Source organism: Schistocerca piceifrons, chromosome 2 (assembly GCF_021461385.2).
Source record: "Schistocerca piceifrons isolate TAMUIC-IGC-003096 chromosome 2, iqSchPice1.1, whole genome shotgun sequence".
In the NCBI taxonomy this organism is placed as follows: Eukaryota; Metazoa; Arthropoda; class Insecta; order Orthoptera; family Acrididae; genus Schistocerca; species Schistocerca piceifrons.
The window spans coordinates 643,245,656-643,273,653 of NC_060139.1; the positions used below are offsets into that span (position 1 = coordinate 643,245,656).

A 27,998-nucleotide genomic window follows, 5' to 3' on the forward strand; every position below is an offset into this window, starting at 1 on the left:
CAACGTGACTCACGTGCAACCCTTCCGCAAATTGCTGCAGATTTCACTGCTGGGACATCAACAAGTGTCAGCGTGCGAACCATTCAACTAAACATCATCGATACGGGCTTTCGGAGCCGAAGGTCCACTCGTGAACCCTTGATGATTGCACGACACAAATCTTTACGCCTCGCCTGGGCCCGTCAACACAGACATTGGACTGCTGATGACTGGAAACATATTGTCTGGTCGGACGATTCTCGTTTCAAATTGTATCGATCGGATGGACGTGTACGGGTGTGGAGAAAACCTCATGAGCCCATGGACCCTGCATGTCAGCAGGGGATTGTTCAAGCTGGGGGCTCTATAGTTGCTCTGTAATAGCCCTATAGTGGTGTAGGGCGTGTGCAGTTAGAGTGATATGGTATAACCCTGCTTTTACCTAAATAACAGAAAACCCTGTCTCTATGTTTCCACGTATACTATACCCCAATAGAACAAATAGTCCTGTCAAGGAAAAAGCCACGTATAACCCTCTTACTAAAATTTAGTTTAGTTTCCAAATATTGTACACTATAGGGGGGTAGTCCTGTTAATAGGACAAGCTAATCAATAGAGTAACCCTTTATATAGGATTTGACCGTGTGTTGTGTCATTCCGTTCTTTTCCTAAGATCTTACCCAGTGGTTAGAAAGAAACGCAGTATGAACAGTATTATAATGAAGCTAGGAAAACTCAGTTCCAATTTCATTTAGTGGTTTAAAATATGTACTAACGGACGCCAGCCTATCCAGACAATGAAACAGTGAGTATTGGAAAAGCAGAAGGATGAATTTTGCCTATTTTCCTGCTACTGTTTAAGTTGCTTCCTCAAATAAATATTACTCCACGTAATCAATGTTGGACTGCACCCTTATACAATACGTTTTTAAAAGAGAAAAAGTCCAGTAGACAACTTCAAGAATGCTAAAAAAATTTGGCCCGGGGGGACCTTTAGAAAAGCACTTTCCATAATCAACAAACTTAAATACTAAAATATTTAGATACTAAAGCGCACATTTTTTTATACTGAACATTTCACTTCAAGAGAACCTCCTTCTTACTGAAATTTACTTTTAAAAGCTATTATTCTTTGAACTAACTCTGTATAGTCATTTAGCAGATTCTAGTAACTTGACTACACTCTGATTGAATTTTAAGTACGCAAACACTCCACAATAGTTAAGAAAACACAAAATAAAGTTCAAGAATTATTATTAAAACACAGTTTAAATTAATGGTTCACGCTGTAAAAAAGTAAAAATACAAAAAAAATCTTGTCTGGTGGCTGTAGGCTTGGATGTGGCGAACAATTATGACGGCTAAACTATCCACAATACGGCCTGCAAGTATCTTGCTGCATGGGCTCAATCTCTCTTCTTGGCGTCGCTCAGGTTTACATACAGTAGACCAACAACTCGCAGCTATGCCGTAAGCCGTTTGCAGTCTTTATCCGAGGCATTTTTGTGCAAAGTTGCTGGCAAAGCTTCTTGTGCTCCACGAAGGTGTTGCCTCAATCACTGCTGCCTACAGACTGTGTGACTTACTTCCCGCGCTTGCTCTAGGTAGCGAGCCAATTCGCCCTTGCCACCTTTTCTACCCCCCAGAGCCATTTTCGTTTAAAAAAAAAATCACACTGGCTTTTACATAACATCTATTTCTTTCATTGTTCCTAAGCGTGACCATTTCTTAAATTGTCAAATTTACATCAACATGAACAATTTACACACACAAATATTTTTAAATACAAAATGTCATCAGAAAATTATTCAACGTAATAAACAATTTACACAGTATTTTACTTTCATTACTCATATACAGTGCAAAGAACTTCAAACTCCAGTATAGCACACTTTGCTTTACATCTACAGAAAAATAATACCAATATGAGAAAATTTTAAAGCAAAAAAATTATAAAAATTTAAATGAACCATAATGGGATTCCGATACGGCTCGTGACAGGTGACGTACGTAAGCATCCTGTCTGATCACGTTCATTCATTCATGTTCATTGTGAGCCGGCCGCTGTGGCCGAGCGGTTCTAGGCGCTTCAGTCCGGACCTGCGCTGCTGCTACGGTCGCAGGTTAGAAAATCCTGCCTCGGGCTTGGATGTGTGTGATGTCCTTAGGTTAGTTGGGTTTAAGTAGTTCTAAGTCTAGGGGACTGATGACCTTTTTAAGTCCCATAGTGCTTGGAGCCATTTGATTTGTCCACTGTGCATCCAACGGACTTGGGCAATTCCAGCAGGACAATGCGACACCCCATACTTCCAGAATTGCTACAGAGTTTAAACACTCTTCCACTGGTCACCAAATTTCCCAGATATGAACATTATTGAGCATATCTGGGACGCCTTGCAACGTGCTGTTCATAAGAGATCTCCACCCCCTCGTAGTCTTGCGGATTTATGGACAGGCCTACTGGATTCATGTTGTCAATTCCCTCCAGCACTACTTCATACATTAGTCGAGTCCATGCCACGTCGTGTTGCTGCGCTTCTGCTTGCTCGCGGGGACCGTACACGATATTAGGCGCGCGTACCAGTTTCTTTGGCTCTTCGGTGTATAAATAAGAATGACTATCAGCATACGAAAAAGTCAGCACGGAGGCGAATCATTCACAGATGGGAAAGAGGGTAATTGATACTGGCACGTCAGATAACTTCACTCACCGTATTGTATCGGACGGAGACTTCCTGGAGATGAGAACAATTAATTGTGCATCCCCTTCTGATAAATCAGGTAGGAGCCTGGTTCTCGAGAGCGGCGCTGTTCTTTTAGATCTTAAAGTGAAAAATGCCTGTGAATAATCAGTCAATGTAGATCGTAGTTATTGCCATTCTTTTTAGTTTTCGAATTGTGACCTAATCTTTCGATTCTTTGCCCACTGTTCCAGAACTATCTATCTCACTTCATTACATTTTTCTATCACCTTCTCGTCAAATATCTGTTTAGCAGTACCTCCTTAATTTCTTGTAGATGTCTTCATTCATGAAATATTTTATTTTTTAAATTTCATCCAACACTTCTCTGTTTTTTTTTATAACAATTGACTTCTTTCTCCTACAGCACTTTTTTAACTGTTCACCATACCTCTGTTATGTTATTGTTCTACGGCGCATATAGTAAGAATGATGTAATATTATTTGTTTATTTGCTCTGTCTTAATAATGTTTACCGTTAAAGAATCTAAAAAAAGTTATTTAAGAGTGAAGCTTCCTTTGAGATTAAAGTTTTAGCGATAAAGAGGTAATCGAGGAGAAAGTGTCTTAATCTTTTTATCGAATGTTAAAGGTAACCTCCTGTCAGAGCTATAATTTATTTCATCGGGATAAACTGGCAAATTGTTTAATATGATGTACATGCTATAATTTAAAATGCCTGATGTCAACTTCTTGCTGATCGCTATACGTTAAAAAAAACTGCTGCATACTTCAGGCACTTATTAGCAGGCTTCTTGAGAGATAAAACTCATCGCATCTTACCATGGCTGACGTTTACTATGAACCATTGGGATTCGGAGGGTGATCGTTCTGTATACGAATCCATGGTTCTCGTTCTTTCACCACCAGTTATGACTCCTGAAGCACTATTCAAGCGACCCAGCGCATGTACCCGTTACACATCATGTACAGCTCCATTCCCCGAAAACGAAGGCTTGGGATGCAGGTGCCATTCTACTGACCGCCAGTGAACATGAGAATTTGTGGAAACTGAAGCCGCAGACGAAGTCGTTAAGAATGGCTGCGGGGAAAATATTGCGGCTCAATATCTCGCCCTTTTACCTCGCTCTTGAGTCATACGGTCATGTGCCAATGAGAGGAAAAGCAGCTCTCCCTTCCATTCGGGTGTCATCACTGATTCTAGCATGCCTCACTGTCCTATGAAGCATGAATTTCCTGCTTTCGTAAAAGGAATGTCCACTGCGCAATGACGGTGATGTATAGAAATCTATTTTTGCACGTGAACAATCAGGCGTATTAACTGAAGCAATGCTTGTATCTTTGTTCAGATGTCCATTTGTATTTGAATGTTACAAATACTTTTATTAACTGTATAAATAACTTTAGGTTTTGTGTTACTGAGGACAAATGTGAGGGCGGACGTGTGAGTGCATGAGAGTGAGTGGAACCCATTTTAAGAAACATTTTATGCTGCAGTTTAGGTACTTTAGCAACGTACGCCTTGGATTGTTTTAGTAAGGGAGCTAATAGCCGAGCTGTTGAGCATCAAAAACTCGTACTCATCCGTGAAGCTCGTTCGACATATGTAAGTATGCTGACGAGAATTTGAAGCAGCAAAAGTTATAAGGTGTACAGAAAATTTATTGCGTGACGCGGTAACAAGTCTAAAGATATACTTTTAGGAAAGGTAAACATGAAGTGGGAACTTAAAGGAAATGAAATCGCAGACAAACTTGGTAAAAATGGGTACATGCAGGGTTTCGTGGCTCAATGCGTCGTCCTTATGCATGCAGCGATTTGGTTGTTGAGCGGACTTACAGAAATCCACGTAATAGAGAACGTTAGCTATTCTGTTACACTTTTCTGAACATATACTACGTCGACTAGTTGCCACACGTCGTCCATTATGACGCACTATCTTCTATTACAAATAATTTCTTCGATGAAATCTCATATTTGAGAAAGTATTCTGTACAATCGTATCTTCAGTGTCATTTGACGTTGTGGAAGACAGACTACGCTTGTTCGCGTGCGCTTGCTGTTAGCTAGGTATCGCGCTCTTGTTGTTGTAGTTTGGGTTTAGGGATCTCAACAGAACAGTCATTAGCGACCATACTAGTGCTGTGTGTACAATATGAAGCTGAGAATCAGAGAACGTAGCTGAATAGTATTTTTTATAAGAGAAGTGATGTTGAAATGTTCCTCAGTTTGTTTCATTAACCTACTCCCGATACGGAAACGTCCTCATGTTTAACAAAGCTTACTGCCTTTGACAACATCGGACTGCATGTTTCAAGTATGTATATCCTTGGATTTTTGTTTTTTAGTTTCGTTGGGAGGTACTACGGTGATACTTTCAAGATCTGAACTTGTTACAGACTTTTCTCTCGCCCGGGCGACCGCTACGGTCGCAGGTTCGAATCCTGCCTCGGGCATGGATGTGTGTGATGTCCTTAGGTTAGCTAGGTTTAATTAGTTCTAAGTTCTAGGCGACTGATGACCTCAGAAGTTAAGTCGCATAGTGCTCAGAGCCATTTGAACCATTTTTTTTCTCTCGCTTTTGCGTACTCCGTTACTGTTTCAGCTCATTCTCCAGCTGTGATCAGACTAAGTATCCTAGCTACTGCAAATTCCGACTATTTTCGGTAGCATTGTACTTTATGTCCTTCTGTAGTCTCCTAAGAGTGCTATTTCTGTTTACAGTGCAAAAGTCAGCAAAGTAACGGTTGCGTAATACTTGACAGTGTTTGAAAATTGCGACATCCAGAAGAAACAGGGTTGTGAACCATCTTACTGTGTTGGGTGGCAAGAAATGCTATGGGAGATACCCGACTTGTTATTACTCTGTGAAACTCTTTAGTGCGTGTTTACATTACGGTTTTGCTCGTATTTAATTTTGGGAAATGTTCAACTTTACAGTCAGTTACGAAACCCCAGTGCATAGAAAGAATCTGTGAAATTCAGTGTCGTCTGTAGCAAGAGAAGTTATACTCCGAAACTGACCATTTCTGGTCTTAGTCTCATTTACTTTAATATTTTTCTTCCTCATAGGTCAGAAATATATTCCTAAAATTTTGTTCGTTAATTTCATTACACCCAGTTCACCATTTGAGCTGTCCTATCACACTACTTTGATTGAGTAACAGAGTCACTAAACTGACTGGTGCGTATGAAGAACTCTACCCAAATTCAAGTTCAAAAATGGTGCAAATGACTCTAAACACTATAAGACTTAACATCTGAGGTCATCAGTCCCCTAGAGTTAGAACTACTTAAACCTAATTAACCTAGGGACATCACACACATCCATGCCCGAGGCTGATTCGAACCTGCGACTGTAGCAGCAGCGCGGTTCCGGATTGAAGCGCCTAGAACCGCTCGGTCACAACGGCCGGCCAGATTCAAGTGCGCGACGGTTTCGTACGTTTCCATGCCTCCCGTCTATAAGACTGTATGCCTGCCTACCTTTCGACATTATTTACTCGGGCTGTGAACTGTTCATTCACGAAATTAACGCGCCGTTCTCGTCGCTACCTTCCAAATGATATTGCACGTTACTATCTAGCGTGTATCTAATATGTATCAACTTTTTTCAGTTGCTCTTATCGTGGGGGACTAACAGTTTGCAAATTTCACGGCGTTACGCCCTGGGCACAACGAAACCGAAACTCAGAAACTATTGGACATTTGTTACTCAACCTCAGTGCACAGCTACGCCTTGACGAACAACTGTACTGTCGTTCGCCCGGAAAATTCCATGGATGGTCATGTCATGTCAGTATCCAATAATTTTGACGTAATATAAGTCAAGAGCGGTCTATCGCTAATGGACCAGGTAATTTGTTTTTCCAACGCATTACAAGAAACCGAAAAGAAATGTCCACACTAATAAGTTTTCGCATATTTTAGCTCATTAAGAGAATAAGCACAAACATTTCCGCGAAAGAGTTTCAACTACGACATTTGCTGTACAAATTATGCAGCCAGGACCACACTGTATTTGTAACACATCTGAAGATGAAAATAAAATAAAAAATAAGATTAAAATAAATTTATACAGAATGTCCCAGGAGAACGGTCAATATTCAGCGCATGACAGGCACGACCATTTGAGACAAAAAAATTCATATGGATATATGCCCTATTCCGAATTGTAGTGCTAAATGTTGTATAAATCGTGTGAACATAACAATGTACTGAATATTACAGAAAATAAATAACAATGTACATTAAATTTGTTCTATCTCGAAAGCCATTTGCAATAGGGCATATGTCCATATGAAGTCTTTTGCTTCAAATGATCGTTCCTTTCACATACCAGAATATTTATTGACCATTCTTCCTTGGACACCCTATCTAAGTTCACACAGAGCACTTAATAGCGTATAACAAATCAAAACAATACACTCTGATACTGTGTAACAAATACAGTTACTGCATATTATTGAGGAAAAAATATAAGAAACGATAGAAATCCTCTATTTTGTAATGGAGTGATATTGAGACGTTATCAAGATGAAAGATGGCTTCCGAAAGATAAAGATTAAAAAACACATAGATATGCCACTATCGCATGACAAACAATCCATCGTATGGTACAGAAATTTTCCGTGGCGATAGGCACTCAGTTACATGTGCAGGCTACAATTTCTCAATAAGTTCTTGGTTATTTTGTAGGCGTTTATATTTTATGATGCGAGGAAACTGGTAACATTACTGGGAAGTTCGTCTTTCAGTTTGTTTAGCCTCCTGCCCAAAGTTATTTGTTGATTGAAATACCACTCCCATGAACAGAATGTGTAATTTAAATTACCTTCTAGTGATGAGTCGCATGAAAAAGTTGGCGAATCTGTAACGAATATACTGTGGGGGCGACTGGGGACGTTCCATCACTGACATAATGCTTTGTCAGTAAAGCTGGATACCGTCTACCACATGTCCAAGCCGAAAACCACCCTCTTCTGGAGAAGGAGCAGGTTGCAGATTTATTACGGTACCCCCCCCCCCCCCCGCCTCTCTACAATCGAGATCCTTTCGAGTCCTCTTTCCGTGCGTTGATTGTATACCACTGATGGTAGCTATTAAACTGTTACACCTATGACAGTTTTCATTGAAGAACTGATCCGAAAGCAGATTCTGGAATACTCACCTTCATTTCCTCTTCTGTCTTCGTCTTATAGTTCTACATAAATTATATCGACGAGCCCTGTTTCGTAGCGGCGTAACAGTGGTTTAGTGCAGGAGCTCTCATTATTCTTCCATACGCTAGAGGTGTCAGACCAACAGAGATGATTCAGTTTCATTGCAAAATTATAACCAAATCTGGATCGAAATGAATCCACCCAAAGAATCGTCAAATATTGTGACAACTTTTATTGAGAGATTTATTGCTTGCCAGTGTGGCTATGAAGACCGTCGAACAACTGACCGGATCGACATTATAGTGCGGAAGCGGACACATGGTGGTCATGCCCGTTGTCTAGAGTGGTCGAGTATGCCCAGCGATGACAAAGTACGGGCTTCGGCGCGTTGGTTCGTGATAACAGTGCTTACCACGCCGGTCGCGGATCCTCGAGAGAAACGGCAAACGGTGTAGTGGAAATGACGTACCCGCACACCCGTTAACGTCGGTAATGTCAGCGGGAACTCAGGAGAAAGTTCTGAAAATAACAGTAGCGTGAGGAGGCGCCGATATGGAACTGAAAAGCCAACGGATCCTTAAAAAGGCAAGAGCAGCTATGGATTAACGTGTAAATCATATTCAGTTTGCACGGAGTGACGTCTTTGTACATTAAAATAAAGAAAAAATGTTACCCTCTGCTTAAGTTTACCCAATACACTTCACAACCAAAAGTGGGAACGCATCAATGTTTTGACCAGCATTGTGTTGTATGAGTCCTCTTAGTAGCCTACATGACGCTTCATTTCACCAGCATAAATGATTCGACAAACTCTTGATTAGCTGAAGGTTCAGTGACTTCCTGTTTAAGTCTAATCGAATGTGAAATTATTGTCTAACAACATTTAAAGACGGTATCGAGCCTCGCCGACACACCTCGTAATTTTTCTCGGTTCACGCGGGGGAAATAAAGAAAATAGAAGTCATTCTGATCACACCGCAATTTCATATATAGTCACTTCTCACGTCATTTCCTCTACACCTTTTGCCTCTTCTCTCTAGGTGCCGCATCCTGTGTGGAAACATGGTTATCTTGAAGCCACCGTATCGGTGGCTGGAGGTATTTCGTATAACTTCCAGACGCGTAAAAATAAATGAAGTCCGCCGAATAAAATTCTGGACGTGTAAGAGGGAATTAGCATACAGAAAGCCACGAAAACGGGAGCTATGGACAAATTGCTCGCTTGCATAGGGGAGGAGAGAGAATGGGGCGAAAACATTTACCTGACACGAACAACCTTTTTCAACATAAATAACGACGAGGTCTTCAGTTCCAAAACCGGTTCTGATGCAGTTCTCCAGGCTAGTCTATCCTATGCAAGTCCCTTCATCTCTGAATAGCTACTGCAACCTACATCTAGTTGGTCCTGATTACCGTATTAAAGCCTGCTAAACTGAGATCACAAAAGTCATGAGATACTTCCTAATATCGTGTCGGACTGCCTTTTCCCCGGTGTAGTGCAACAAATCGACGTGAAATGGACTCAACAAGTTGTTGAAAGTCCTCCACAGAAATACTGAGCCATGCCGCCTCTATAACCGTTCGCTATTGCGCAAGTGTTGCCCGTTCAGGAGTTAGTACACCAACTGACCTCGCGATTATGCCCAATAAATGTTCGATGGGTTTCACGTCGGGCAACCTGGGTGCCAAATCATTTGCCCAGAATGTTCTTCAAACCAATTGCGAACAATTGCGGCCCGGTGACATGGCGCATTATCATCCATAAAAACTCCATCGTTGTTCGGGACCATGAAGTCCATGAATGGCTGCAAATGGTCTCCATTTAAACGAGAGAAACCTTTTCCAGAAGTGATCGGTTCATTTGGGTCAGAGACCCCAGTCCATTCCATGTAAACACACAAAAAAAAAATGGTTCAAATGGCTCTGAGCACTATGGGCCTTAACATCTGAAGGTATCAGTCCCCTAGAACTTAGAGCTACTTAAACCTAACTAACCTAAGGACATCACACACATCCATGCCCGAAGCAGGATTCGAACCTGCGACCGTAGCGGTCGTGCGGTTCCAGACTGAAGCGCCTAGAACCGCTCGGCCACACCTGTCGGCCAGCATAATGGAGCCATCACAAGCTTACACAGCACCTTATTGACAACTTGGGTCATTGGCTTCGTGGGGTCAGTGCAACACTCGAACCCTACCATGAGCTCTTACCAATTAAAATCCGGACTCATCTGATCGGGCAGCAGTTTTCCAGTCGCCTACGGTCCAACACATGTAGTCACGAGCCGAAAAGAGGCGCTACAGGCGACGTTGTGCTGTTAGCAAAAGCACTCGTGTCGGTCGTCTATTGCCATCGCACATTAACAACGAATTTCGCCACTCTGTCCTAACGTACACGTTAGTGGTACGTTCTACAGGGGTTTCAGCGGTTATTTCAATAAGTTTTGGTTGTCTGTTAGCACTGACAACTCTACGCAAGCGCCGCTGCTCTCGATCGTTAAGTGAAGGCCGTCGGCCACTGCGATGTCTGTTGTGAGAGGTAATTGGTATTCTCGGAGCATTCTTGTCACTGTGGATATCGGAATACTGTATTCTCCAACGATTTCGGAAATGGAATGTCCCATGCATCTAGCTCCAACTATCATTTCGCGTTCATAATCTGCTAATTCCTGCCGTGTGGCTATTATCAGCTCAGAAACCCTTTCACATGAATCACTGGTTACAAATGACAGCTCCGCTACTGCACGCAATACCGCTACCATCCGTATATGTGCATATCGCTATCCCACAAATCTTGTAACCTGAGTGTATTTTTACCCTTTACTTCTCTCTGTTACCAAACTGACGATTCCTTGAAGTTTCATGATGTGTTCCATCAACCAAACCCTTCTTTAATCAAGTTGTGCGATAAATTTCTTCTTTGCTCAGTTCGATTCAGTACCTTCTCATTAACATCCGATCTGCTCATCTAATTTTGAGCGTTCTCCTCTAGCATCCAATTGCAAATGCCTCTGTTCTCTTCTTGACTGAACTATTTATATTCCACGTTTCATTGCCGTACAAGGCTACACTCCAGACAAATACCTTCAGAAAATACTTCCTATTGTTTATATTTACATTTATATTCCATATAAATAAATTTCTCTTTTTCATTAATTCTTAGCTTGCTATTGGCAGTCTGCATCCTCAGTCAATTTGCTGCTCAAATAGCAAACTCTTCTACTACTGCCGGCCGAAGTGGCCGTGCGGTTAAAGGCGCTGCAGTCTGGAACCGCAAGGCCGCTACGGTCGCAGGTTCGAATCCTGCCTCGGGCATGGATGTTTGTGTTGTCCTTAGGTTAGTTAGGTTTACCTAGTTCTAAGTTCTAGGGGACTAATGACCTCAGCAGTTGAGTCCCATAGTGCTCAGAGCCATTTGAACCATTTTTTCTTCTACTACTTTTGGTTTGTAACTCCCTACTCTAATTCCCTCAGCATCGCGTGATTTAACTCCAGCTTATTGTATTCCATTACCCTTGTTTCCGCAACCGCAAAAAAATTTCGTCTGTTCAAAAAATGAAATTTTATTTTGTGCAGTACAGACGCATTTACAACGGAGCTGTAGAAGCTTAGAATTTCTGAATTTTTGTAGCACTAACCGAGTTTGACAGCGGTTTAAAACTGAGAGTCTACATGCACGGTATGGAAGTTCACCACCTCAGCGGGGCCCCAGCTTACACGTGAGATCCTTTCACGCCCCGCGTCACGTCAACTGCTAACAGGGAAATTCAGCTTGCTTCGCGATAATTCGCTCTCTGCGTCACTCCTAGCCACACAGGACACACAGTTTCATAAGCCTCTTTTTTACTCGTTCACCCAGCTAGGTAGCTGGTGGTTCCTTTTAATTACTTTTTTATCAAATGGCTTTGGACAGTTGCTCGTACAGTCAAGTGTATAGTTCGGAAATATGAGGCAAAATTAAATTGTGGTTAGGTCTCTGGATTGACTTTTCGGGGGAAGCAGAGGTCCAAATTTCTGTCTAGCCATCCAGATTTGGAGTTTCTGTATTTCCTTTAAGTAGCTGAAGGTAAAGCTGGAATAGATCATTTGAAAAGAGCAAAGCAGATTTCTTTTTCCACCCTTTTCAAAGCCGAGAATGTACCTCATCAGCAATGTCATCGCCGTCGGTGGGACGTTAATTCGTAAACTTACCAACAAAATTTCTAAACTTTCTCAGTGTTCCCGAAAAGCTTCGAAACAATAGCTTAGAAGCAGAAATATTAACCAGAAGAGAAAAAGGCGAGTAAATATTCATGCCATGAACGCCACTTCTTCAAAATAACTTACCGAACAGTTTTAAAAGACTCTAATTTGCAGGAAAATAAGCGTACAGTTGTCATTGTTGTTGTGGTCTTCTATCTGAAGACTGTTTTGACGCAGCTCTTCCATCTTTGAACAACTACTGCAACCTATATCCATTTGAATCTGCTTATGGTATCCGTGCCTGTTTCTTGGTATTGTTATTCTGTATTTTAAACTCTCTCTACTTCGACCATCATCAGTTATTTTACTGCCCAAACAGCACAACTGTTGTACTACTTTTACTGCCTCATTCCCTCCTCTAATTCCACCATCATAGCCTTATTAAACTCGATACATTCCATTAGACTTGTTTTATTTTTGTTGGTGTTCATCTTATAATCTCTTATCAATACACTGTCAATTCCGTTGAACTGCTTTTCCAATTCCTTTGCCATCTCTGATAGGATTACAGTACCATCGCCAAACCTCAAAATTTTCATTTCTTCTCCCTGTACATTAATACTTTCTCTGTATTTATCCATGGCTTCCTTTACTGCCTGCTCCCTGAACAGATTGATGGGATAGCCTGCAACTCTATCTCACTCCCTTCTGAACCACAGCTTTCCTATTATGAAATATATTCGCAGCTGCGAATATGGATAACCATCAGCTGTATAATGGAATGACGACAACGAAAATTTGTGCCCAACCGGGGCTCGAAACCGGATTTCCCGCTCATCGCAAGCGGTCGCCTTACCATTTTTTTATGTTATTATCGTATTGACTTGATAATTTCATGAAAATCAGACAATCATGGTGAAATCATCATTTAGTATCAGCTGCAAAAAGAGAATCAACAAATTAGTTCAAGCACAAACAATTATTAAATTCTGAACGGGAAGATTAACCCATTATCCCACCCTTCTTGTCATTTTTTTTGTATACTTGTGGAAGAGAAAAAGTAACAAAACAAAGCTACAAGGGACGGGACTCAAGCCCAGGGAAGAAACAAGGATCACAGGGGAGCTTAACCAGCACCCTGACGGTTAAACACAAGAAAAAGCATATTCACAAAAAAAGTTCGGTATCGTGGCAACCGCTGCCATTTCCAATGCGCAGTTGTCAGATAATGATGAAAAACGCGGGGATCTAGGTCATTCCCGTCTTCAACGACATAGTGAACATAATAACCCAAGAGCCAGACAATCGTGTTCGTTTTCGTCTGAGGAAAAAAGGATATGTCCGGATGTAGGAGAATGTCGTCTGGGAAAGCGGTTTCAGGCCCTCGAGTAAGGAAAGCTAATTGACGGCGCACCCAAAGCCAGTGATCCCGTCCACAAGCAACAAGCCTGTGAAGTAAGGTGTCCGTTTGATGACATTCCTTACACTGATCAGTCGGACGAAGGCCAATGCGAAAAAGACGATTACAAGTAGGTATCAGACGGTGAATGACATTATACCACGTTGAAGCAATCTCCATAGGAAACATAGGAAGAAGATGAGACCAGACCGTTTTCCAAGACGTTGACGGGAAAGCAAATTCAACAGAAGAAAGGGGACATGGTGCATGCCAACATGGTGATAGCATGTTGGTATTAATATGCGTCATAGAAAATACAGTATATCAGCACCTAGGATACCGATAATTAGATAGTATTCACGAAACTGCCGCAATGTAGGATTAATCCGTCCAACACCAACAGGAGATACCATTGGGCTAACCAATCACGACTCATGGCCAGCCCAACCTTCCTGACCCTTCGGAACTTTGCATCGTATTTCTGAACAACACAGGCACAGCAATATCGTATAGCTTCCCTTTCAAGTCTTTCGGCTCTTTTAACTGCAGTCTGGTATCTGTACTAGATGTAAATAATGTTTCTGTCCTTGTAGTTTATCCCTGTCACTTTCAGAATTACTCAACATTGTCAAAAGTTTTCTCTTAATCTACAAATACTGTAGATAAAGTTTTCTCCTTTTTCAGCTCATCCTCCAAGATAAGAGGTAGGATCAGTATTGACTCAGTATGACTGTTAATAAAGCACAAGAACAAACACGCACGGACATACATAACATATTCGCCCGTCGAACGATCGCAAAACTTATTCGTCTTTGCACCCGAAACCAAAAAGCCCGTTGTTTATGACAGTAGACTTTGAATAAGTTAGATGCTAGGGTCTATACAAGGGCGATGTACTTGAGGACAATATTATGGAAATAGAAGAGGATGTAGATGAAGATGAAATGGAAGATACGATACTGCGTGAAGAGTTTGAAAGAGCACTGAAAGACCTGAGTCGAAACAAGGCCCCCGGAGTAGACAACATTCCATTGGAACTACTGACGGCCTTGGGAGAGCCAGTCCTGACAAAACTCTATCAACTGGTGAGCAAGATGTATGGGGCGAAATACCCTCAGACTTCAAGAAGAATATAATAATTCCAATCCCAAAGAAAGCAGGTGTTGACAGATGTGAAACTTACCGAACTATCAGTTTAATGAGTCACAGTTGCAAAATACTAACGCGAATTCTTTACAGACGAATGGAAAAACTAATAAGAGCCAACCTCGGGGAAGATCAGTTTGGATTCCGTAGAAATGATGGAACACGTGAGGCAATACTGACCCTACGACTTATCTTAGAAGCTTGATTAAGGAAGGGCAAACCTACGTTTCTAGCATTTGTAGACTTAGAGAAAGCTTTTGACAATGTTGAGTGGAATACTCTCTTTCAAATTCTGAAGGTGGCAGGGGTAAAATTCAGGGACCGAAAGTCTATTTACAATTTGTACAGAAACCAGATGGCAGTTATAAGAGTCGAGGGACATGAAAGGGAAGCAGTGGTTGGGAAGGGAGTGAGACGGGGTTGTAGTCTCTCTCCGATGTTATTCAATTTGTATATTGAGCAAGCAGTGAAGGTAACAAAAGAAAAATTCGGAGTAGGTATTAAAATCCATGGAGAAGAAATAAAAACTTTGAGGTTCGCCAATGACATTGTAATTCTGTCAGAGATAGCAAAGGACTTGGAAGAGCAGCTGAACGGAATGGATAGTGTCTTGAAAGGAGTATATAAGATGAACATCAACAAAAGCAAAACGAGGGTAATGGAATGTAGTCGAATTAAGTCGAGTGATTCTGAGGGAATTAGATTAGGAAATGAGACAGTTAAAGTAGTAAAGGAGTTTTGTTATTTGGGGAGCAAAATAACTGATGATGGTTGAAGTAGAGAGGATATAAAATGTAGACTGGCAATGGCAAGGAAAGAGTTCCTGAAGAAGAGAAATTTGTTAACATCGAGTATAGATTTAAGTGTCAGGAAGTCATTTCTGAAAGTATTGGTATGGAGTGTAGCCATGTATGGAAGTGAAACGTGGACGATAAATAGTTTGGACACGAAGAGAATAGAAGCTTTCGAAATGTGGTGCTACAGAAGAATGCTGAAGATTAGATGGGTAGATCACATAACTAATGAGGAAGTATTGAATAGGATTGTGGTGAAGAGGAGCTTGTGGCACAACTTGACTAGAAGAAGGGATCGGTTGGTAGGACATGTTCTGAGACATCGAGGGATCACCAGTTTAGTATTGGAGGGCATCGTGGAGGGTAAAACTCGTAGAGGGAGACCAAGAGATGAATACACTAAGCAGATTCAGAAGGATGTAGGTTGCAGTAAGTACTGGGAGATGAAGAAGCTTGCACAAGATAGAGTTGCATGGAGAGCTGCTTCAAACCAGTCTCAGGACTGAAGACCACAACAACAACAACAACAACAGATGCTATACTAATGAGACAGTTAACTGCTCTGTTTTCAGTTCAAAAAACTATTCGAAAAGAAAAAAGCGAAGCAGGCCCTTTTTAGCTAGTACAATTAATTTCTTTAGTCTTCAGTAAGATGACAAATGTTCCTCTTTGAGCAAGAACAGAAGTCTCTCTTGGAATTTGCTTCCATTCGGTTGGATTTATCAGTAAGTGGTTTTCATCCCAGATTAGATTTCTGTCATGAATTCTTTATCTTGCGAATATTTTTTATAAGAAGGAGCGGGCAGCAAGTCCCAATAATTTGGACACATTAGGAGTAACTGCAGGAAGAGAGCTGTCAGAAGTTAGGAAATATTTCCACGATGAATGCGTAGTTTTTCCTTGTGAGAAACATACATTTGTGACACATCAGCAAATTCTTTCGCAAACACCACCAACTGTTTTCGTTAAAGGCTTGTGGTTTATTATTACATTATTATTACCTCTGTTCATCTTGCGCCTTAGGTTTCTTTGGTTGATAATATTGGAATGATACACGTTCAGCACAGTTTTCTCCCACCCATAACGTGATAATTATCCTCAGTTATCTTCACTTGGCCGAACTGCGCCGTTGTCTTTCACTTAGCAAAGACATACCATAAAAACTTGGCAGTAAGTGGGATCTTCGTTGAGGCAATTAGACTCGCTGGCCGTCCATCAGTGAAGACGGACTGAACTGCACTTGGCGCAAAACACATCTTGGAGATAGCTTTGAAATAAAGTAAAAGAAACGTTCAAAACGTACATCATGTTGACGAACAACAGCACACAGTTTTCTTTGGCATTTATCAGTACCCCTTGATCAGACGAGACGATAATGACTGTTGTTTTAAGGGTCTTGGGTTTCTTTGTTGTGAGTTTTTTCATCCTTGGAAGGCTCAGCTGATAATCGTGACGTTGGTTGTTATCGTAGTCTTCTGTCCGAAAACTGGTTTGACGTAGTTGTCTACGCTAATGAATGCTGAGCAAGCGCCTCCATCTCTACATAACTGTTGCAACCTATATCCGTTTTACTTGCTTACTGCCGTTGAGCCCTGGTCTCCATGTGCAATTTTTAACCACCACACAGGACATCATACACATCCATGCCCGAGGCAGTATTCGAATCTGCGACCGTAGTAGCAGCGCGGTTCCGGACTGAAGCGCCTAGAACCGCTCGGCCACGCCGGCCGGCAGTATATTTTCTTTAGCTACGAGGGCTATCCACAAAGTACATTACGTTTTGGAATTAAAAATAAATAAAGTATTGGAATTTTTTTTATTATATACAGATGAAAGCCACATTTAAATACTACTTTTCTACATAGTTTCCATTTAAATTAAGGCACTTATCGTAGCGATGGACGAGCTTGGAAATTCCTTCGTCATAAAATTTGGCCGCCTGCGCCTTCAACCACGTGGTTACCTCTTCTTGAAGCTGTGCGTCGTCATCAAAACGCTGCGTAGCCAACCACTTCTTCATTGCTGGGAATAAGTGGAAGTCGCTCGGTGTCAGGTCGGGACTGTACGGCGGATGAGGAAACAACTCCACTTAAAAGATTCGAGAACTTCACGAGTGGCATTTGCCGTGTTGGCCCGGGCGTTGTCGTGAACCAGCAAGATCTTTGAGCCCAACTTTCCCGTGCGCTTGTTTTGTATTGCTCTTCTGAGGTTGTGCAGAGTTTGGCAATACCTTTGGGAGTTTATTGTAGTGCCTCTTTCCAGGAAATCCACAAAAATCACACCTTTTCTGTCCCAAAAGAGGTAACCACGTGATTGAAGGCGCAGGCGGCCGAATTTTACGACGAAGGAATTTCCAAGCTCGTCCATCGCTACGATAAGTGCCTTAATTTAAATGGCAACTATGTAGAAAAGTAGTACTTAAGTGTGGCTTTCATCTGTATATAATAAAAAAATTTCCAATACTTTATTTATTTTTAATTCCAAAACGTAATGTACTCCATCTATCCGTCTAATCTAACACCTTTCATAAGTGCAGAACTGAAAACATCAACAGGACCACTCCATACAACTGACGCTTGACAAATGACCTGCAGAGAAAAAGAGGGTCTGAGGGAGGTATGGTATCAAGTCGCAACGTGATCGCGACAGCGCACATACCACGAGCCAGTGCTCGACTGAGATGAATCATGGTCATGTTTAATTCCATTTCGTACGCAGTAGCGGCTGCTTTAGTTTTGAGGTAGGTAGACAATGTGTTTACTTTCGTCACATTAAATAAAGATTCAATAGCAACAGTTCCGTATGCTTTTGAAAACAGTCCAGTGTTTTAAGTTTTACTCTTTTTAATTATTTCTTCTCATTTGCTCAATTTTTTCGCTGTTTGATTTGAAATTAATTTTTTCCTCCTTTTGCCGCCGCTAAAATCTGACCGCCCTAGGCGGCTACCTAGTCTTGACAAATGGTAGAAACAGCCCTGCCAGTGATGACATAAACTACGTGATCAAATGTATCCGGACACCTGGCTGAAAATGACATACAAGTTCGTGGCATCCTCCAGCGGTAATGCTGGAATTTAATATGGCTTTGGCCCACCCTTAGCCTTGATAGCTTCCACTCTCGCCGGCATACGTTCAATCACATGCTGGACGGTTTCTTGGGGAATGGCAGCCCATGTTTCACGGAGTGCTGTACTGAGGACAGGTATCGATGTCGGTCGGTGAGGCCTGGCACGAAGTCGAAGTTCCAAAACATCCCAAAGGTGTACTGTAGGATTCAGGTCAGGACTATGTGCAGGCCAGTCCATTACAGGGATGTTATTGCCGTGTAATCACTCCGCCACAGGCCGTGCATTATGAACAGGTGCTCGATCGTGTTGAAAGATGCAATCGCCATCCCCGAATTGCTCTTCAACAGTGAGAAGCAAGAAGATGCTTAAAACATAAATGTAGGCCTGTGCTGTGATAGTACCACGCAAAACAACAAGGGGTGCAAGCCCCCTCCATGAAAAACACTACCACACCACACCATAACACCACCGCCTCCGAATTTTACTGTTGGCACTACACACGCTGGCAGATGAGGTTCACCGGGTATTCGCCATACCCTCACCCTGCCATCGGATAGCCACTCTTTTCACAAGCTGCGACATCGTCGCGAAAAAACAGTGACCCGTATATGTAATTAGTTTCCTTTAATTTACGTCTATGGTCACAAACTTTTTGTTAACAGATTACCGATTTCAGTCTTTAATGACCATCATCAGATCTGTTTCATAAAAACAGATCTGATGATGGTCATTAAAGACCGAAACCGGTAATCTGTTAACAAAAAGTTGGTGACCATAGACGTAAATTAAAGGAAACGGATAGCCACTCTGTGTACCGTGATTCGTCGCTCCACACGACGTTTTTCCACGGTTCAATCGTCCATTATTTACGCTCCTTACACAAAGCGAGGCGTCGTTTGGCATTTGCCGGAGTGATGTGTGGCTTGTGATCAACCACTCGATCATGAAATCCAAGTTTTCTCACCTCCCGCCTAACTGTCATAGCACTTGCAGTGGATCCTGATGCAGTTTGGAATTTCTGTGTGATGGTCTGGATAGATGTCTGCCTATTACACATTTCGGCCCTCTTCGACTGTCGGCGGTCTCTGTCAGTCAACAGACGAGTTCGGCCTATACGCTTTTGTGCTGTACGTGTCCCTTCACGTTTCCACTTCACTATCACATCGGAAACAGTGGACCTAGGGATGTTTAGGAGTGTGGAAATCTCGCCTACAGACGTATGACATAAGTGACACCCAATCACCTGACCACGTTCAAGTCCGTGAGTTCCGCGGAGCGCCCCATTCTGCTCTCTCACGATGTCTAATGACTACTGAGGGCGCTGATATGGAGTACTTGGCAGTAGGTGGCAGCACAATGCACCTAATACGAAAAACGTATGTTTTTGTGGGTGTTCGGATACTTTTGATCACATAGTGTATCAGGAAAGTTCGGCGACCGCTTTGGTGCAGGCTATTCAAGAGGCGTGATTCGTGTGGCGGCTAGAGGTTTCGCCTTTCTTCTTCCTATCTACTCCAGAACCATGCACTACAACAGAATCACAAAATTATGCTGGGTAATCACTCGGTAACAACAAAATGCCAGTGACAGAACAGTGTCTTGTACGTTTGGTGCCCTGCAGCTTGTAGAAGTTGCAAGTGCGTCATCTAATTAAGTAAGTATTCCACAGAAGCTGGTTTGTGATAATATTTTATTTCACCAGCCAAGTTTCGGGCGTCGCCCATCAACGGTATCGTATATGTAATGTTCTAGAGCGTATGCCAGTGACAAGTTCATATATTTCATAAAAAAATCCTTGTGCTGATTACATTTTTGTCTATATAAATCATATTATATATATTACATGAACATTATGAAATATTGTCAACGGGATACGATAGATAACATTACATATAAGATACCGCCTATCACGGGCAATATCCGAAACTAATCCGGTGAAACAAAATAATACCACACAGCATCTTTTGTCGAACAGTTAATTGATTAAGATAACATATTTGCAGAAAATCGTGTGAACGATCAGGAGAAATAGCGCAGTTTCAGTGAAAAAATAGGTCATTTTGGTCTAATCTTTCGCCTCTCACTGGTGGAACAATTTTAAGTTGAAAACGTAGTATTGAATGTTCTACAACGAATGTAATGTACAAAGCCATCTTTCAGATTGCCGGCCGGCGTGGCCGAGCGGTTCTAGGCGCTTCAGTATGGAACTGCGCGACCGATACGGTCGCAGGTTCGAATCCTGCCTCGGGCATGGATGTGTGTGATGTCCTTAGGTTAGTTAGGTTTAAGTAGTTCTAAGTTCTAGGGGACTGATGACCTCAGAAGTTAAGTCCCATAGTGCTCAGTGCCATCTTTCAGATTAAGGCAGCAACTTGCACAGAAACATTTAAATAAGCTGTGGAAACAGCAGATTTTAAGATGAAATTTTTATATTGGTATTCCAGTAAAAAGATAGAAAACTCATAGTTCGAACTGAACGTGATATTTGCTATCGTGGATCTGCGAAATGGAGAGAGACTCCGGTTGAATATGCTCCACCTTGACACGTTAGTATATGATTAAACATCTAGTGGGATTAAATCACAACCAATAACAGGTTTCAGTAGGTGTTCTTGCTGTACCAGTCTCCGTGGCCAAGATCGCGCCGGCACGGTAGTTCAGCGTGTTCGGCCAGATGGATAGCTGCCTTCTGTAATAAAAAACTGAGTAAATGGATCCACGATGAACTTGAACAAGCGCCCCGAGCAAATACAGCGACCGTTAACGAACAAAGTGAGATTGAGTCTTTAACGCACACATGAGAGACTGCGCTCGACTCGGATTCAGCCGTTTCGAATCCTGGTGGAGGAAGAAATTTTCATCGCTATTGTCTACCTGGCACGCGGTTCAATAAGTTCTTCATCACGAGACTATGTGCCAGGGCCCTGAATGAAATTCCAAACATCTCTGCACTGTCTCGTGGAGGGAAGGCCTGATTTGTACGTCGAATGGGTGACACATTGATGCTAATCGAGAGCAGCAGGCTCTATGCCGGTATCGGGTTTCACCTCCTTTCTGTCATCGTACAACACAACCACGACACCACACTGAATGTACGCATCCACTGTAGGCGTCTACACGCAACACACACTGTGCGCAACTGGTCACTGAACTTACACTGAAGGATTCCCCAGCCATCACTGCAATGCAGCTCTTTCATTCTTTGTTATTGCTATTAAAAAAACAGTATACATAATCTAAAATCCAATGACGTAGCAGGTAAGAAACTTGCAGTTCGTACTGAAATATAGCGAAAGACGTTGTGACCAGGTGTGTATCTGAGGTGTAAGATCGCGGCGCGGCTGGGTCGGCAGTTAACATTCGATTTTGTTGTTGACGTTAATCATACAGCAGTAAAAAAAAAAAAAAAAAAAAAAAAAAACCACTTTGGCGAAGAGAAACGCGATATATCCAGACTCACAAGAAAAATGTTACCTACAAACGCCCACACATTGCTTTTTCCAGCTTAGTTATACGGCCTATGGCGTTGCTGACTTTCCCAGTTCGAATTTTGCAAACCGAAAAAGGACTTAACGCCAATCGGCATTACACGAATGTGCTGTGGTCGATTGAAAACAGCTTCCAGTTACCATGATCTAACTATTTCGAACTGTCCAATTTCGCATGTATTAGAAAAGCTGTATAACAAAGCTACACAGTTTATGAGGCTCCAGAAGTATATTCCGACAGAGGGAGAATCTGAAAAAGATTGCTAGAGGTATCCTTGCATGAAAGAATTACATATACGTGTTTACGTAATGTGAAGATATTCTTCTTTCTGGTCTTGTTTTGTCTGACAACAAATGTTGTGCGAAAATTAGATTAATGACTAAACTGCCTCACTTGGTTCGCTTTAAAAAGATAGAACTGAGTGTTTTATTTACGAATAAAAGTACGTTAATTCACTTTTTCTTTGTGGCAATTTATCACGTAATGTAAACTGAATAGTGGGTGGAATAGCAGCTCATACTCTTATTAAGGGCAGTATCGTGCTGCACTGCATGTATAAACGACCAACATTTTGTATTAGCACAACTAGGCAATTTTGAAGCGCTGCATAATATGGTCGTGCGCACTGCTCTAAAGCAGACAGCAAGTAAAGAGGCGCGTTCATGATGGAGAAACCTGGATTTTAAGTTCGAATATGTATTCATACGCAACAAATAACTCAAGTCGTATGGAGAGCGACATCTTTACTACCTTTTCCCTCTGTTGCGTTCCGCACTCCGCTCCGAACCTGGAGAATGTAGAAACGTGACCTGCAGTCACGTGTTCGGGCTGTTCCCCGACGCGTGACGTCACGAGCGGAGAGGGGAGGGTCACGTGTTGGGAAAGACAACTATTGATCATGACGTCATCGGTGTCGGCATGTCTGTAAGTGTGGGAAGTGCTTTTGTGCGTCTCGCTGCGTGCCTATCTACCCACAGGGCAGTTTACTTGGCGAAACAGCTGTGCATCATGCGCTGCCAGTGTTGAACTAGTGACGTGGCAGAGGGGAGTAGAGGGGGGGAGGGGAAGTGTGAATCTGGTTCAAGCCAGTCCTCTGGTATAAATATACGTGCAAAAGAGACGCTCGTTGTCATTTGTATCCTGGCAGAGGAAGGATTTGGACCGTAGTGGAAGGAGAGTGTTTTCTTCAGATAGGTGGTGCACGTTTTATGGGTAAGTCAAGATATGATTCTCTACATTGGTTTGCGCTTACTTGTGTAATTAAATGGACGATTGTTTCGTATTTTGGTGAACGCAACAATGCGTTTTTTTCTTTTGAGAAGTTGTGCAATTCAGGTAACTGCTTTGTGACTAGCTGCTTTTTGTCCTGGACGTACCACCGGATTCTTTTCAACTTTAATATTAGCCCTACAGCTCTTTGTTGAGGGTTTTAAAGCCTTCGACGTAAGAGTAACTGAATTTCGATGGATAGAGCATGAAATATGAGCAGTAAAGCCAAGTGGTGACGTACGATACTGCTGCGATTTTTGCATCAAAGATGTCTAAATCAGCGTATCATTTCATTTATTGGGGATTTTAACTTACTGTTTATAAGCGAATTACGATTGTAATTTCTGCTGTTGGATTGTTTCACCATTTTAACAATTAGCGCGCTATTGAATACAAGGGCAAGGGGTTATTAATGATCAATTTGATAACAGCACAGAGGAAAAAAAGTTTTTCCAATGCGTTTTGGGTCGAGTGTAAATGTTTTGAGTGTTTATATTACGCGTGTGGTTTATTCCGTGACTGCGAGGCAGAATAGTTGACAGAAAATGTCGTGCATTTGTTTTCGGTAGATGCTTGCCTGTGCTGGCCGAAAACGTTTGTTCTTCGCGTGTAGTACGTACATAGGACATTTGTGGACCGCAGATTCAAAATCAGTAGTGTTCACTCGGATGCGTACGTATGAATTGGGGAAATAATGTATGATTCTTGTAAGAAGTTAGAATTCGTGTAACTGAGCAGCTTCGTATTAACTATGTGTAGTTACATCGGAAATCAGATTTGTTCACATAGTTCATGGTTGTATATATATAATATCGGTACTATGATTATATATGCGGTGCAAAGTATTCGCCTTAACCCTGCAGTATAATACGTAGTAGACTATAAATGGACCACTAACGAGTAGATTGATAAGTTACTCAGTTTTACTGGAGTGTAATATTATATGTATGTGTGGTTTTCTGTATTTTGGTAAGGGAGGTTGACGTGGTTTCTTCTGACTTTCAGAGCAGAGTAAGAGCTCATTGCTAACGGAACCCCCTGTAGAGCCCATCAGCAGCTGCAGGGATGAATCTGGCTACGTGCCAACGGTTGGCCGCTGGGGCAGCGAGTGGCCGAGTTGACTCGAGACAGAAACCTGGGATGGGCTAACAGGGGCGGCGTGGCCTTCGGGCCACCCGCTTCCACTTCCGGCATGGGGTAGTTTCCGTGGGCAGCCGCTCCGGTTCGCCTCTGTGGAGCGCTATGAGGAACTGGCCGCCAGCCTCGAGTTAAGCGTGCAACAGCTCGTTCAAGCTCACAACTACAACAGCATTGGCAACTTCGTCAGGTATGAAGTGAAAACCAATACACATTGTTCATAATCGTAGCTAAGAGTAACTCGCAGCTCTAGTCACACTCGCCCCTTCCCACACAGTGTCACAAAACACACACACTCTCTCTCTCTCTCTCTCTCTCTCTCTCTCACTTTACAACAGTAAAGCATGTAACGAAGAAAACTTCCAAATAATAATTTAAGGTACAGGATATGTATGACTGACATGAAATTAATACGTTACAGCTTGGATTTGCCTGTTTTCTTTACTATTGTTCAGTACAATGCTCTGCAAATTTAACCCTACTTATTGTTGTTCCTGCGCAGGTTCTACAAAGAGTTTTGTGCAAGTGGTGAGGATAGCTTGAGTCACTTCTATCGACACTATGAACCTCCCATAACGGAAGAGCATTACACCTGTGTTGGTTTGGCATTAGAACTGCTGCAGAAGCTAAGGCGCCTCGACAAGAAGTTTCCAGGTCTTGCTTCTGGGCTGTTTCTTGCTTCATGTGAGGAGGTAAGGTTAACGACATCTGTTCAGTTTTCAGTATTGTTCCACAATTAAATACTGATTACCCTTTGCAGCTGGACAGTAAACATTTACAAAATTTGAATACTACCGGGTCTGCCTAGTTTAATTTTAGTTATATAGTGCTTATCGGCAGTGGGTTAAAGATATATTGTAGTTAAGTTTCCTTGTTTTGTGGGCTAAGTGGAGTCTTTTAGTTGTCAGATATGCCTCATGGCTGTTCTCTCTTTGTGAAGCGGACGAGAACTGTAAACAGTAATGAATGTTTGAGGAGGAAAGACATTTACACCAGACTTGGAACATCTGTTGCTTATGTTTTAAGTGCCTGTTGTTTCAGAGCTTTGAAAATAGTTATAAAGGATTCAAATTTGTAAAAATTACGGTTTGCTTATGTTGTGTGGCATATCGGTAACAAAATTAGACCTGGAATTCTGACTGAAATAATAGTTACAAATCAGAATGTGAGCTGCTTTGTAGTATTTGGCTCTCAGTATTGGGGATATCCACAGTACTCTCTGAATGTGCGTTTTTATTGTTAACGAGATGTGCATTTTAATGTGTAATGTACAGTTCAGTTTAGATTGCTGTTCCACGTCTTACAAATAAGATTTGGGGGGGGGGGGGGGGGTTGGTTGTCCTGTTAGCATTAGTGCAAAAAAAAATAATAATAATAATAATAATAATATCACTGAACACCAGTTTGGGACTGCCTTGTGTGCCATGGGTAACCTTATCCTAAAATATCAGATCCATTGTTCCAGCAAAGAGGATGTAAATTTCTTAAACTTCAAATGTCATTAGAATGAGGGAGAGATTAAAGAAAGACATGTACATAGCAATTGACAGTGAGAAAAGGGAAATAGCAAAAGAAAAGCACAAAATATTGTAAATCTGTCTGACTTCTACTGCAGTATTTATATGTTCCTCAATTTATGTCAAATGTTTGAGGTTTTGTTCAACAGTCTCTTTAGTTTTACTTTTCTCTTCTTTCAGTCCATAGAAGATGTTGACAGTTACGTCAGCTATGATCCGTGCCCAAGAACAGTGGAAAAGGAGCATGTCCTTGTGGCTCTTCGTATTGACATTGGAGGAAGGCTAGGTGTTGCTCTGTTAGACCCAGGCTATCATGTTGCCAGGGTGGTGACTGTTATGGAAGATGGTTCCTATCCACACACTGGTTAGTAATTATTAAATTATGTAACTTTTTGGACATACACATTCTACAGATTTGTGACATGATCATTCATAATATGTTAGAGTTGAACAAGACATGCTAATTGTGGAATAATTATCAAATGTAATTGTAATTATTTGTTATAAAAAGGAAATATTTAAAATTTCTTAGAATCTTAATTTTAAACTGTAGGTAACTGTAACAATCATTTAATTTGTGCCAGGTTTCGCTCTAAGCTCTTCATTTTTTCCATTCTCCATATGTGGGAGATACCGTAAGTCTAAACATTTCCTTTTGTTTTAAAGGATGGTTTACACAGTCAGATCAGCCACACTGCCGAAAGGATTATGGATATTCATTAACAGGAAATGGGAAGTATGTGCTGTGGAGAGATCGCCGGACAATGCGTGATGGGCTAGAAGAGGTGTATGCTGCTTTGATTTATGTGGGACGTCCTTTCCTTGCTCCAGTATCTGTCACTGAACGCCGAAACCTTGTATACAACACCCGTTCACTTGTTGGCCGAGATACGAAGGGTGGACTAACTGCTACCATTTGTGTAAAGGTTGGTACTGCTCATACGTCCTGTGAAGATTGGAATATTATGCAGATATTATGTTTTGTTAATGCAGACTTGTGATTCATGACTAATTTCATCTTAACATCTGCAGATTCCACGTGAGGGTGATCCAGTTGTGACGGTGTCCAGGCAAACAGGATCTGGTCGTAATGAGCGACGAAAATTCCCACTTTCAAGTTTCATCAGTATGTCTGACTCTGACATCTTATCTTGGGTGGCAGCATTGGCACAGTCTTTGAATATGGCAGAAGTAGAGCTTGCCAATCTTATGGGTGACCTGGCACATGCACTGTTGGATATGGATTTCCGTGCACAATTGTTGGCCATTAACGACGACATCAACTATGTTGCTCAAGACAACTGACAGATCCAGCAGATGCAGCAGCGCTCTTGGTGGCGTGCCTGCATATTCTCTGTTATGGGATGGCTCGAGGTTGCATTTAGGCTAGCTTTGGAGTCACGTACGGGCGTCTGTTTCCCTCATCGATTATAAACTACCCCATTATTGCATAAATTAGTTGTCATTTTTAGTACTTAAAAGATAGTTGCTGTAATAAATTGCATTTAATTTTTGTTGCAGTTTTTTTTCCTTATGTTAGTTTTGACCCTATCATTACTTAATTTCAAGCTTAGTGATGTATTTATATAAAATTTTCTGATCTGGATTCTTAGGGTCCTGCTTGTGAAGTTTAAATTAATTTGTGTTGTGAAGTTATTGTGCTGTAACATACTTTTTACACATTTGAATTTCTTGGTAGATGGGCATCAAGGACCTTGTTTCTATTAATTTTACTGCTGTTCATAGCTGATACTATATAATGTAGTTTTGGTTTGTAATTTTGCAAAAGTCTATTGAGGCTTCAGAACACTCACTTATACTTTAACTGCCTTCATATTTTTTGTACAAATACCACAGTTGTTTATCACTATTTATAAGCATTGACAGAATCCTTTGAGCAATAAGAGCATTAATTTATTGTGATCAAAATTTTCAAGTAGTTATAGTAGTGAAGTCTAAGCTGTGCTGCTTGAACACACTTTTTGTGGTATAAGTTGTTTAAATTTTCATTTCATTATCTTTGAAAAAGTTGTCACGTCTAAGTTTAAAATATCTTCCTCTTTGTTGGGCATGTTTAATTCAGAGAAGGCTGCAGATGGAAAGTGGCTTACATAACAATAAAAAAGTTCAAAAAATTAATAACACTTCTTATTTGT

The 27,998-nt window shown here is 41.5% G+C and overlaps 1 protein-coding gene across 1 annotated transcript; it reads left to right on the forward strand.

Annotated features, from left to right (window-relative positions):
- The first annotated feature begins 2,642 nt into the window (after positions 1-2,642).
- LOC124775686 lies at positions 2,643-27,981 on the forward strand. Its single transcript, XM_047250515.1, has 6 exons — positions 2,643-2,760; positions 24,320-24,515; positions 24,828-25,017; positions 26,023-26,206; positions 26,509-26,768; positions 26,875-27,981. Exons 1-6 carry the CDS (start codon positions 2,643-2,645, stop codon positions 27,145-27,147), a joined length of 1,221 nt encoding a protein of 406 aa, XP_047106471.1. The 3' UTR covers positions 27,148-27,981.
- Positions 27,982-27,998: the final 17 nt, after the last annotated feature.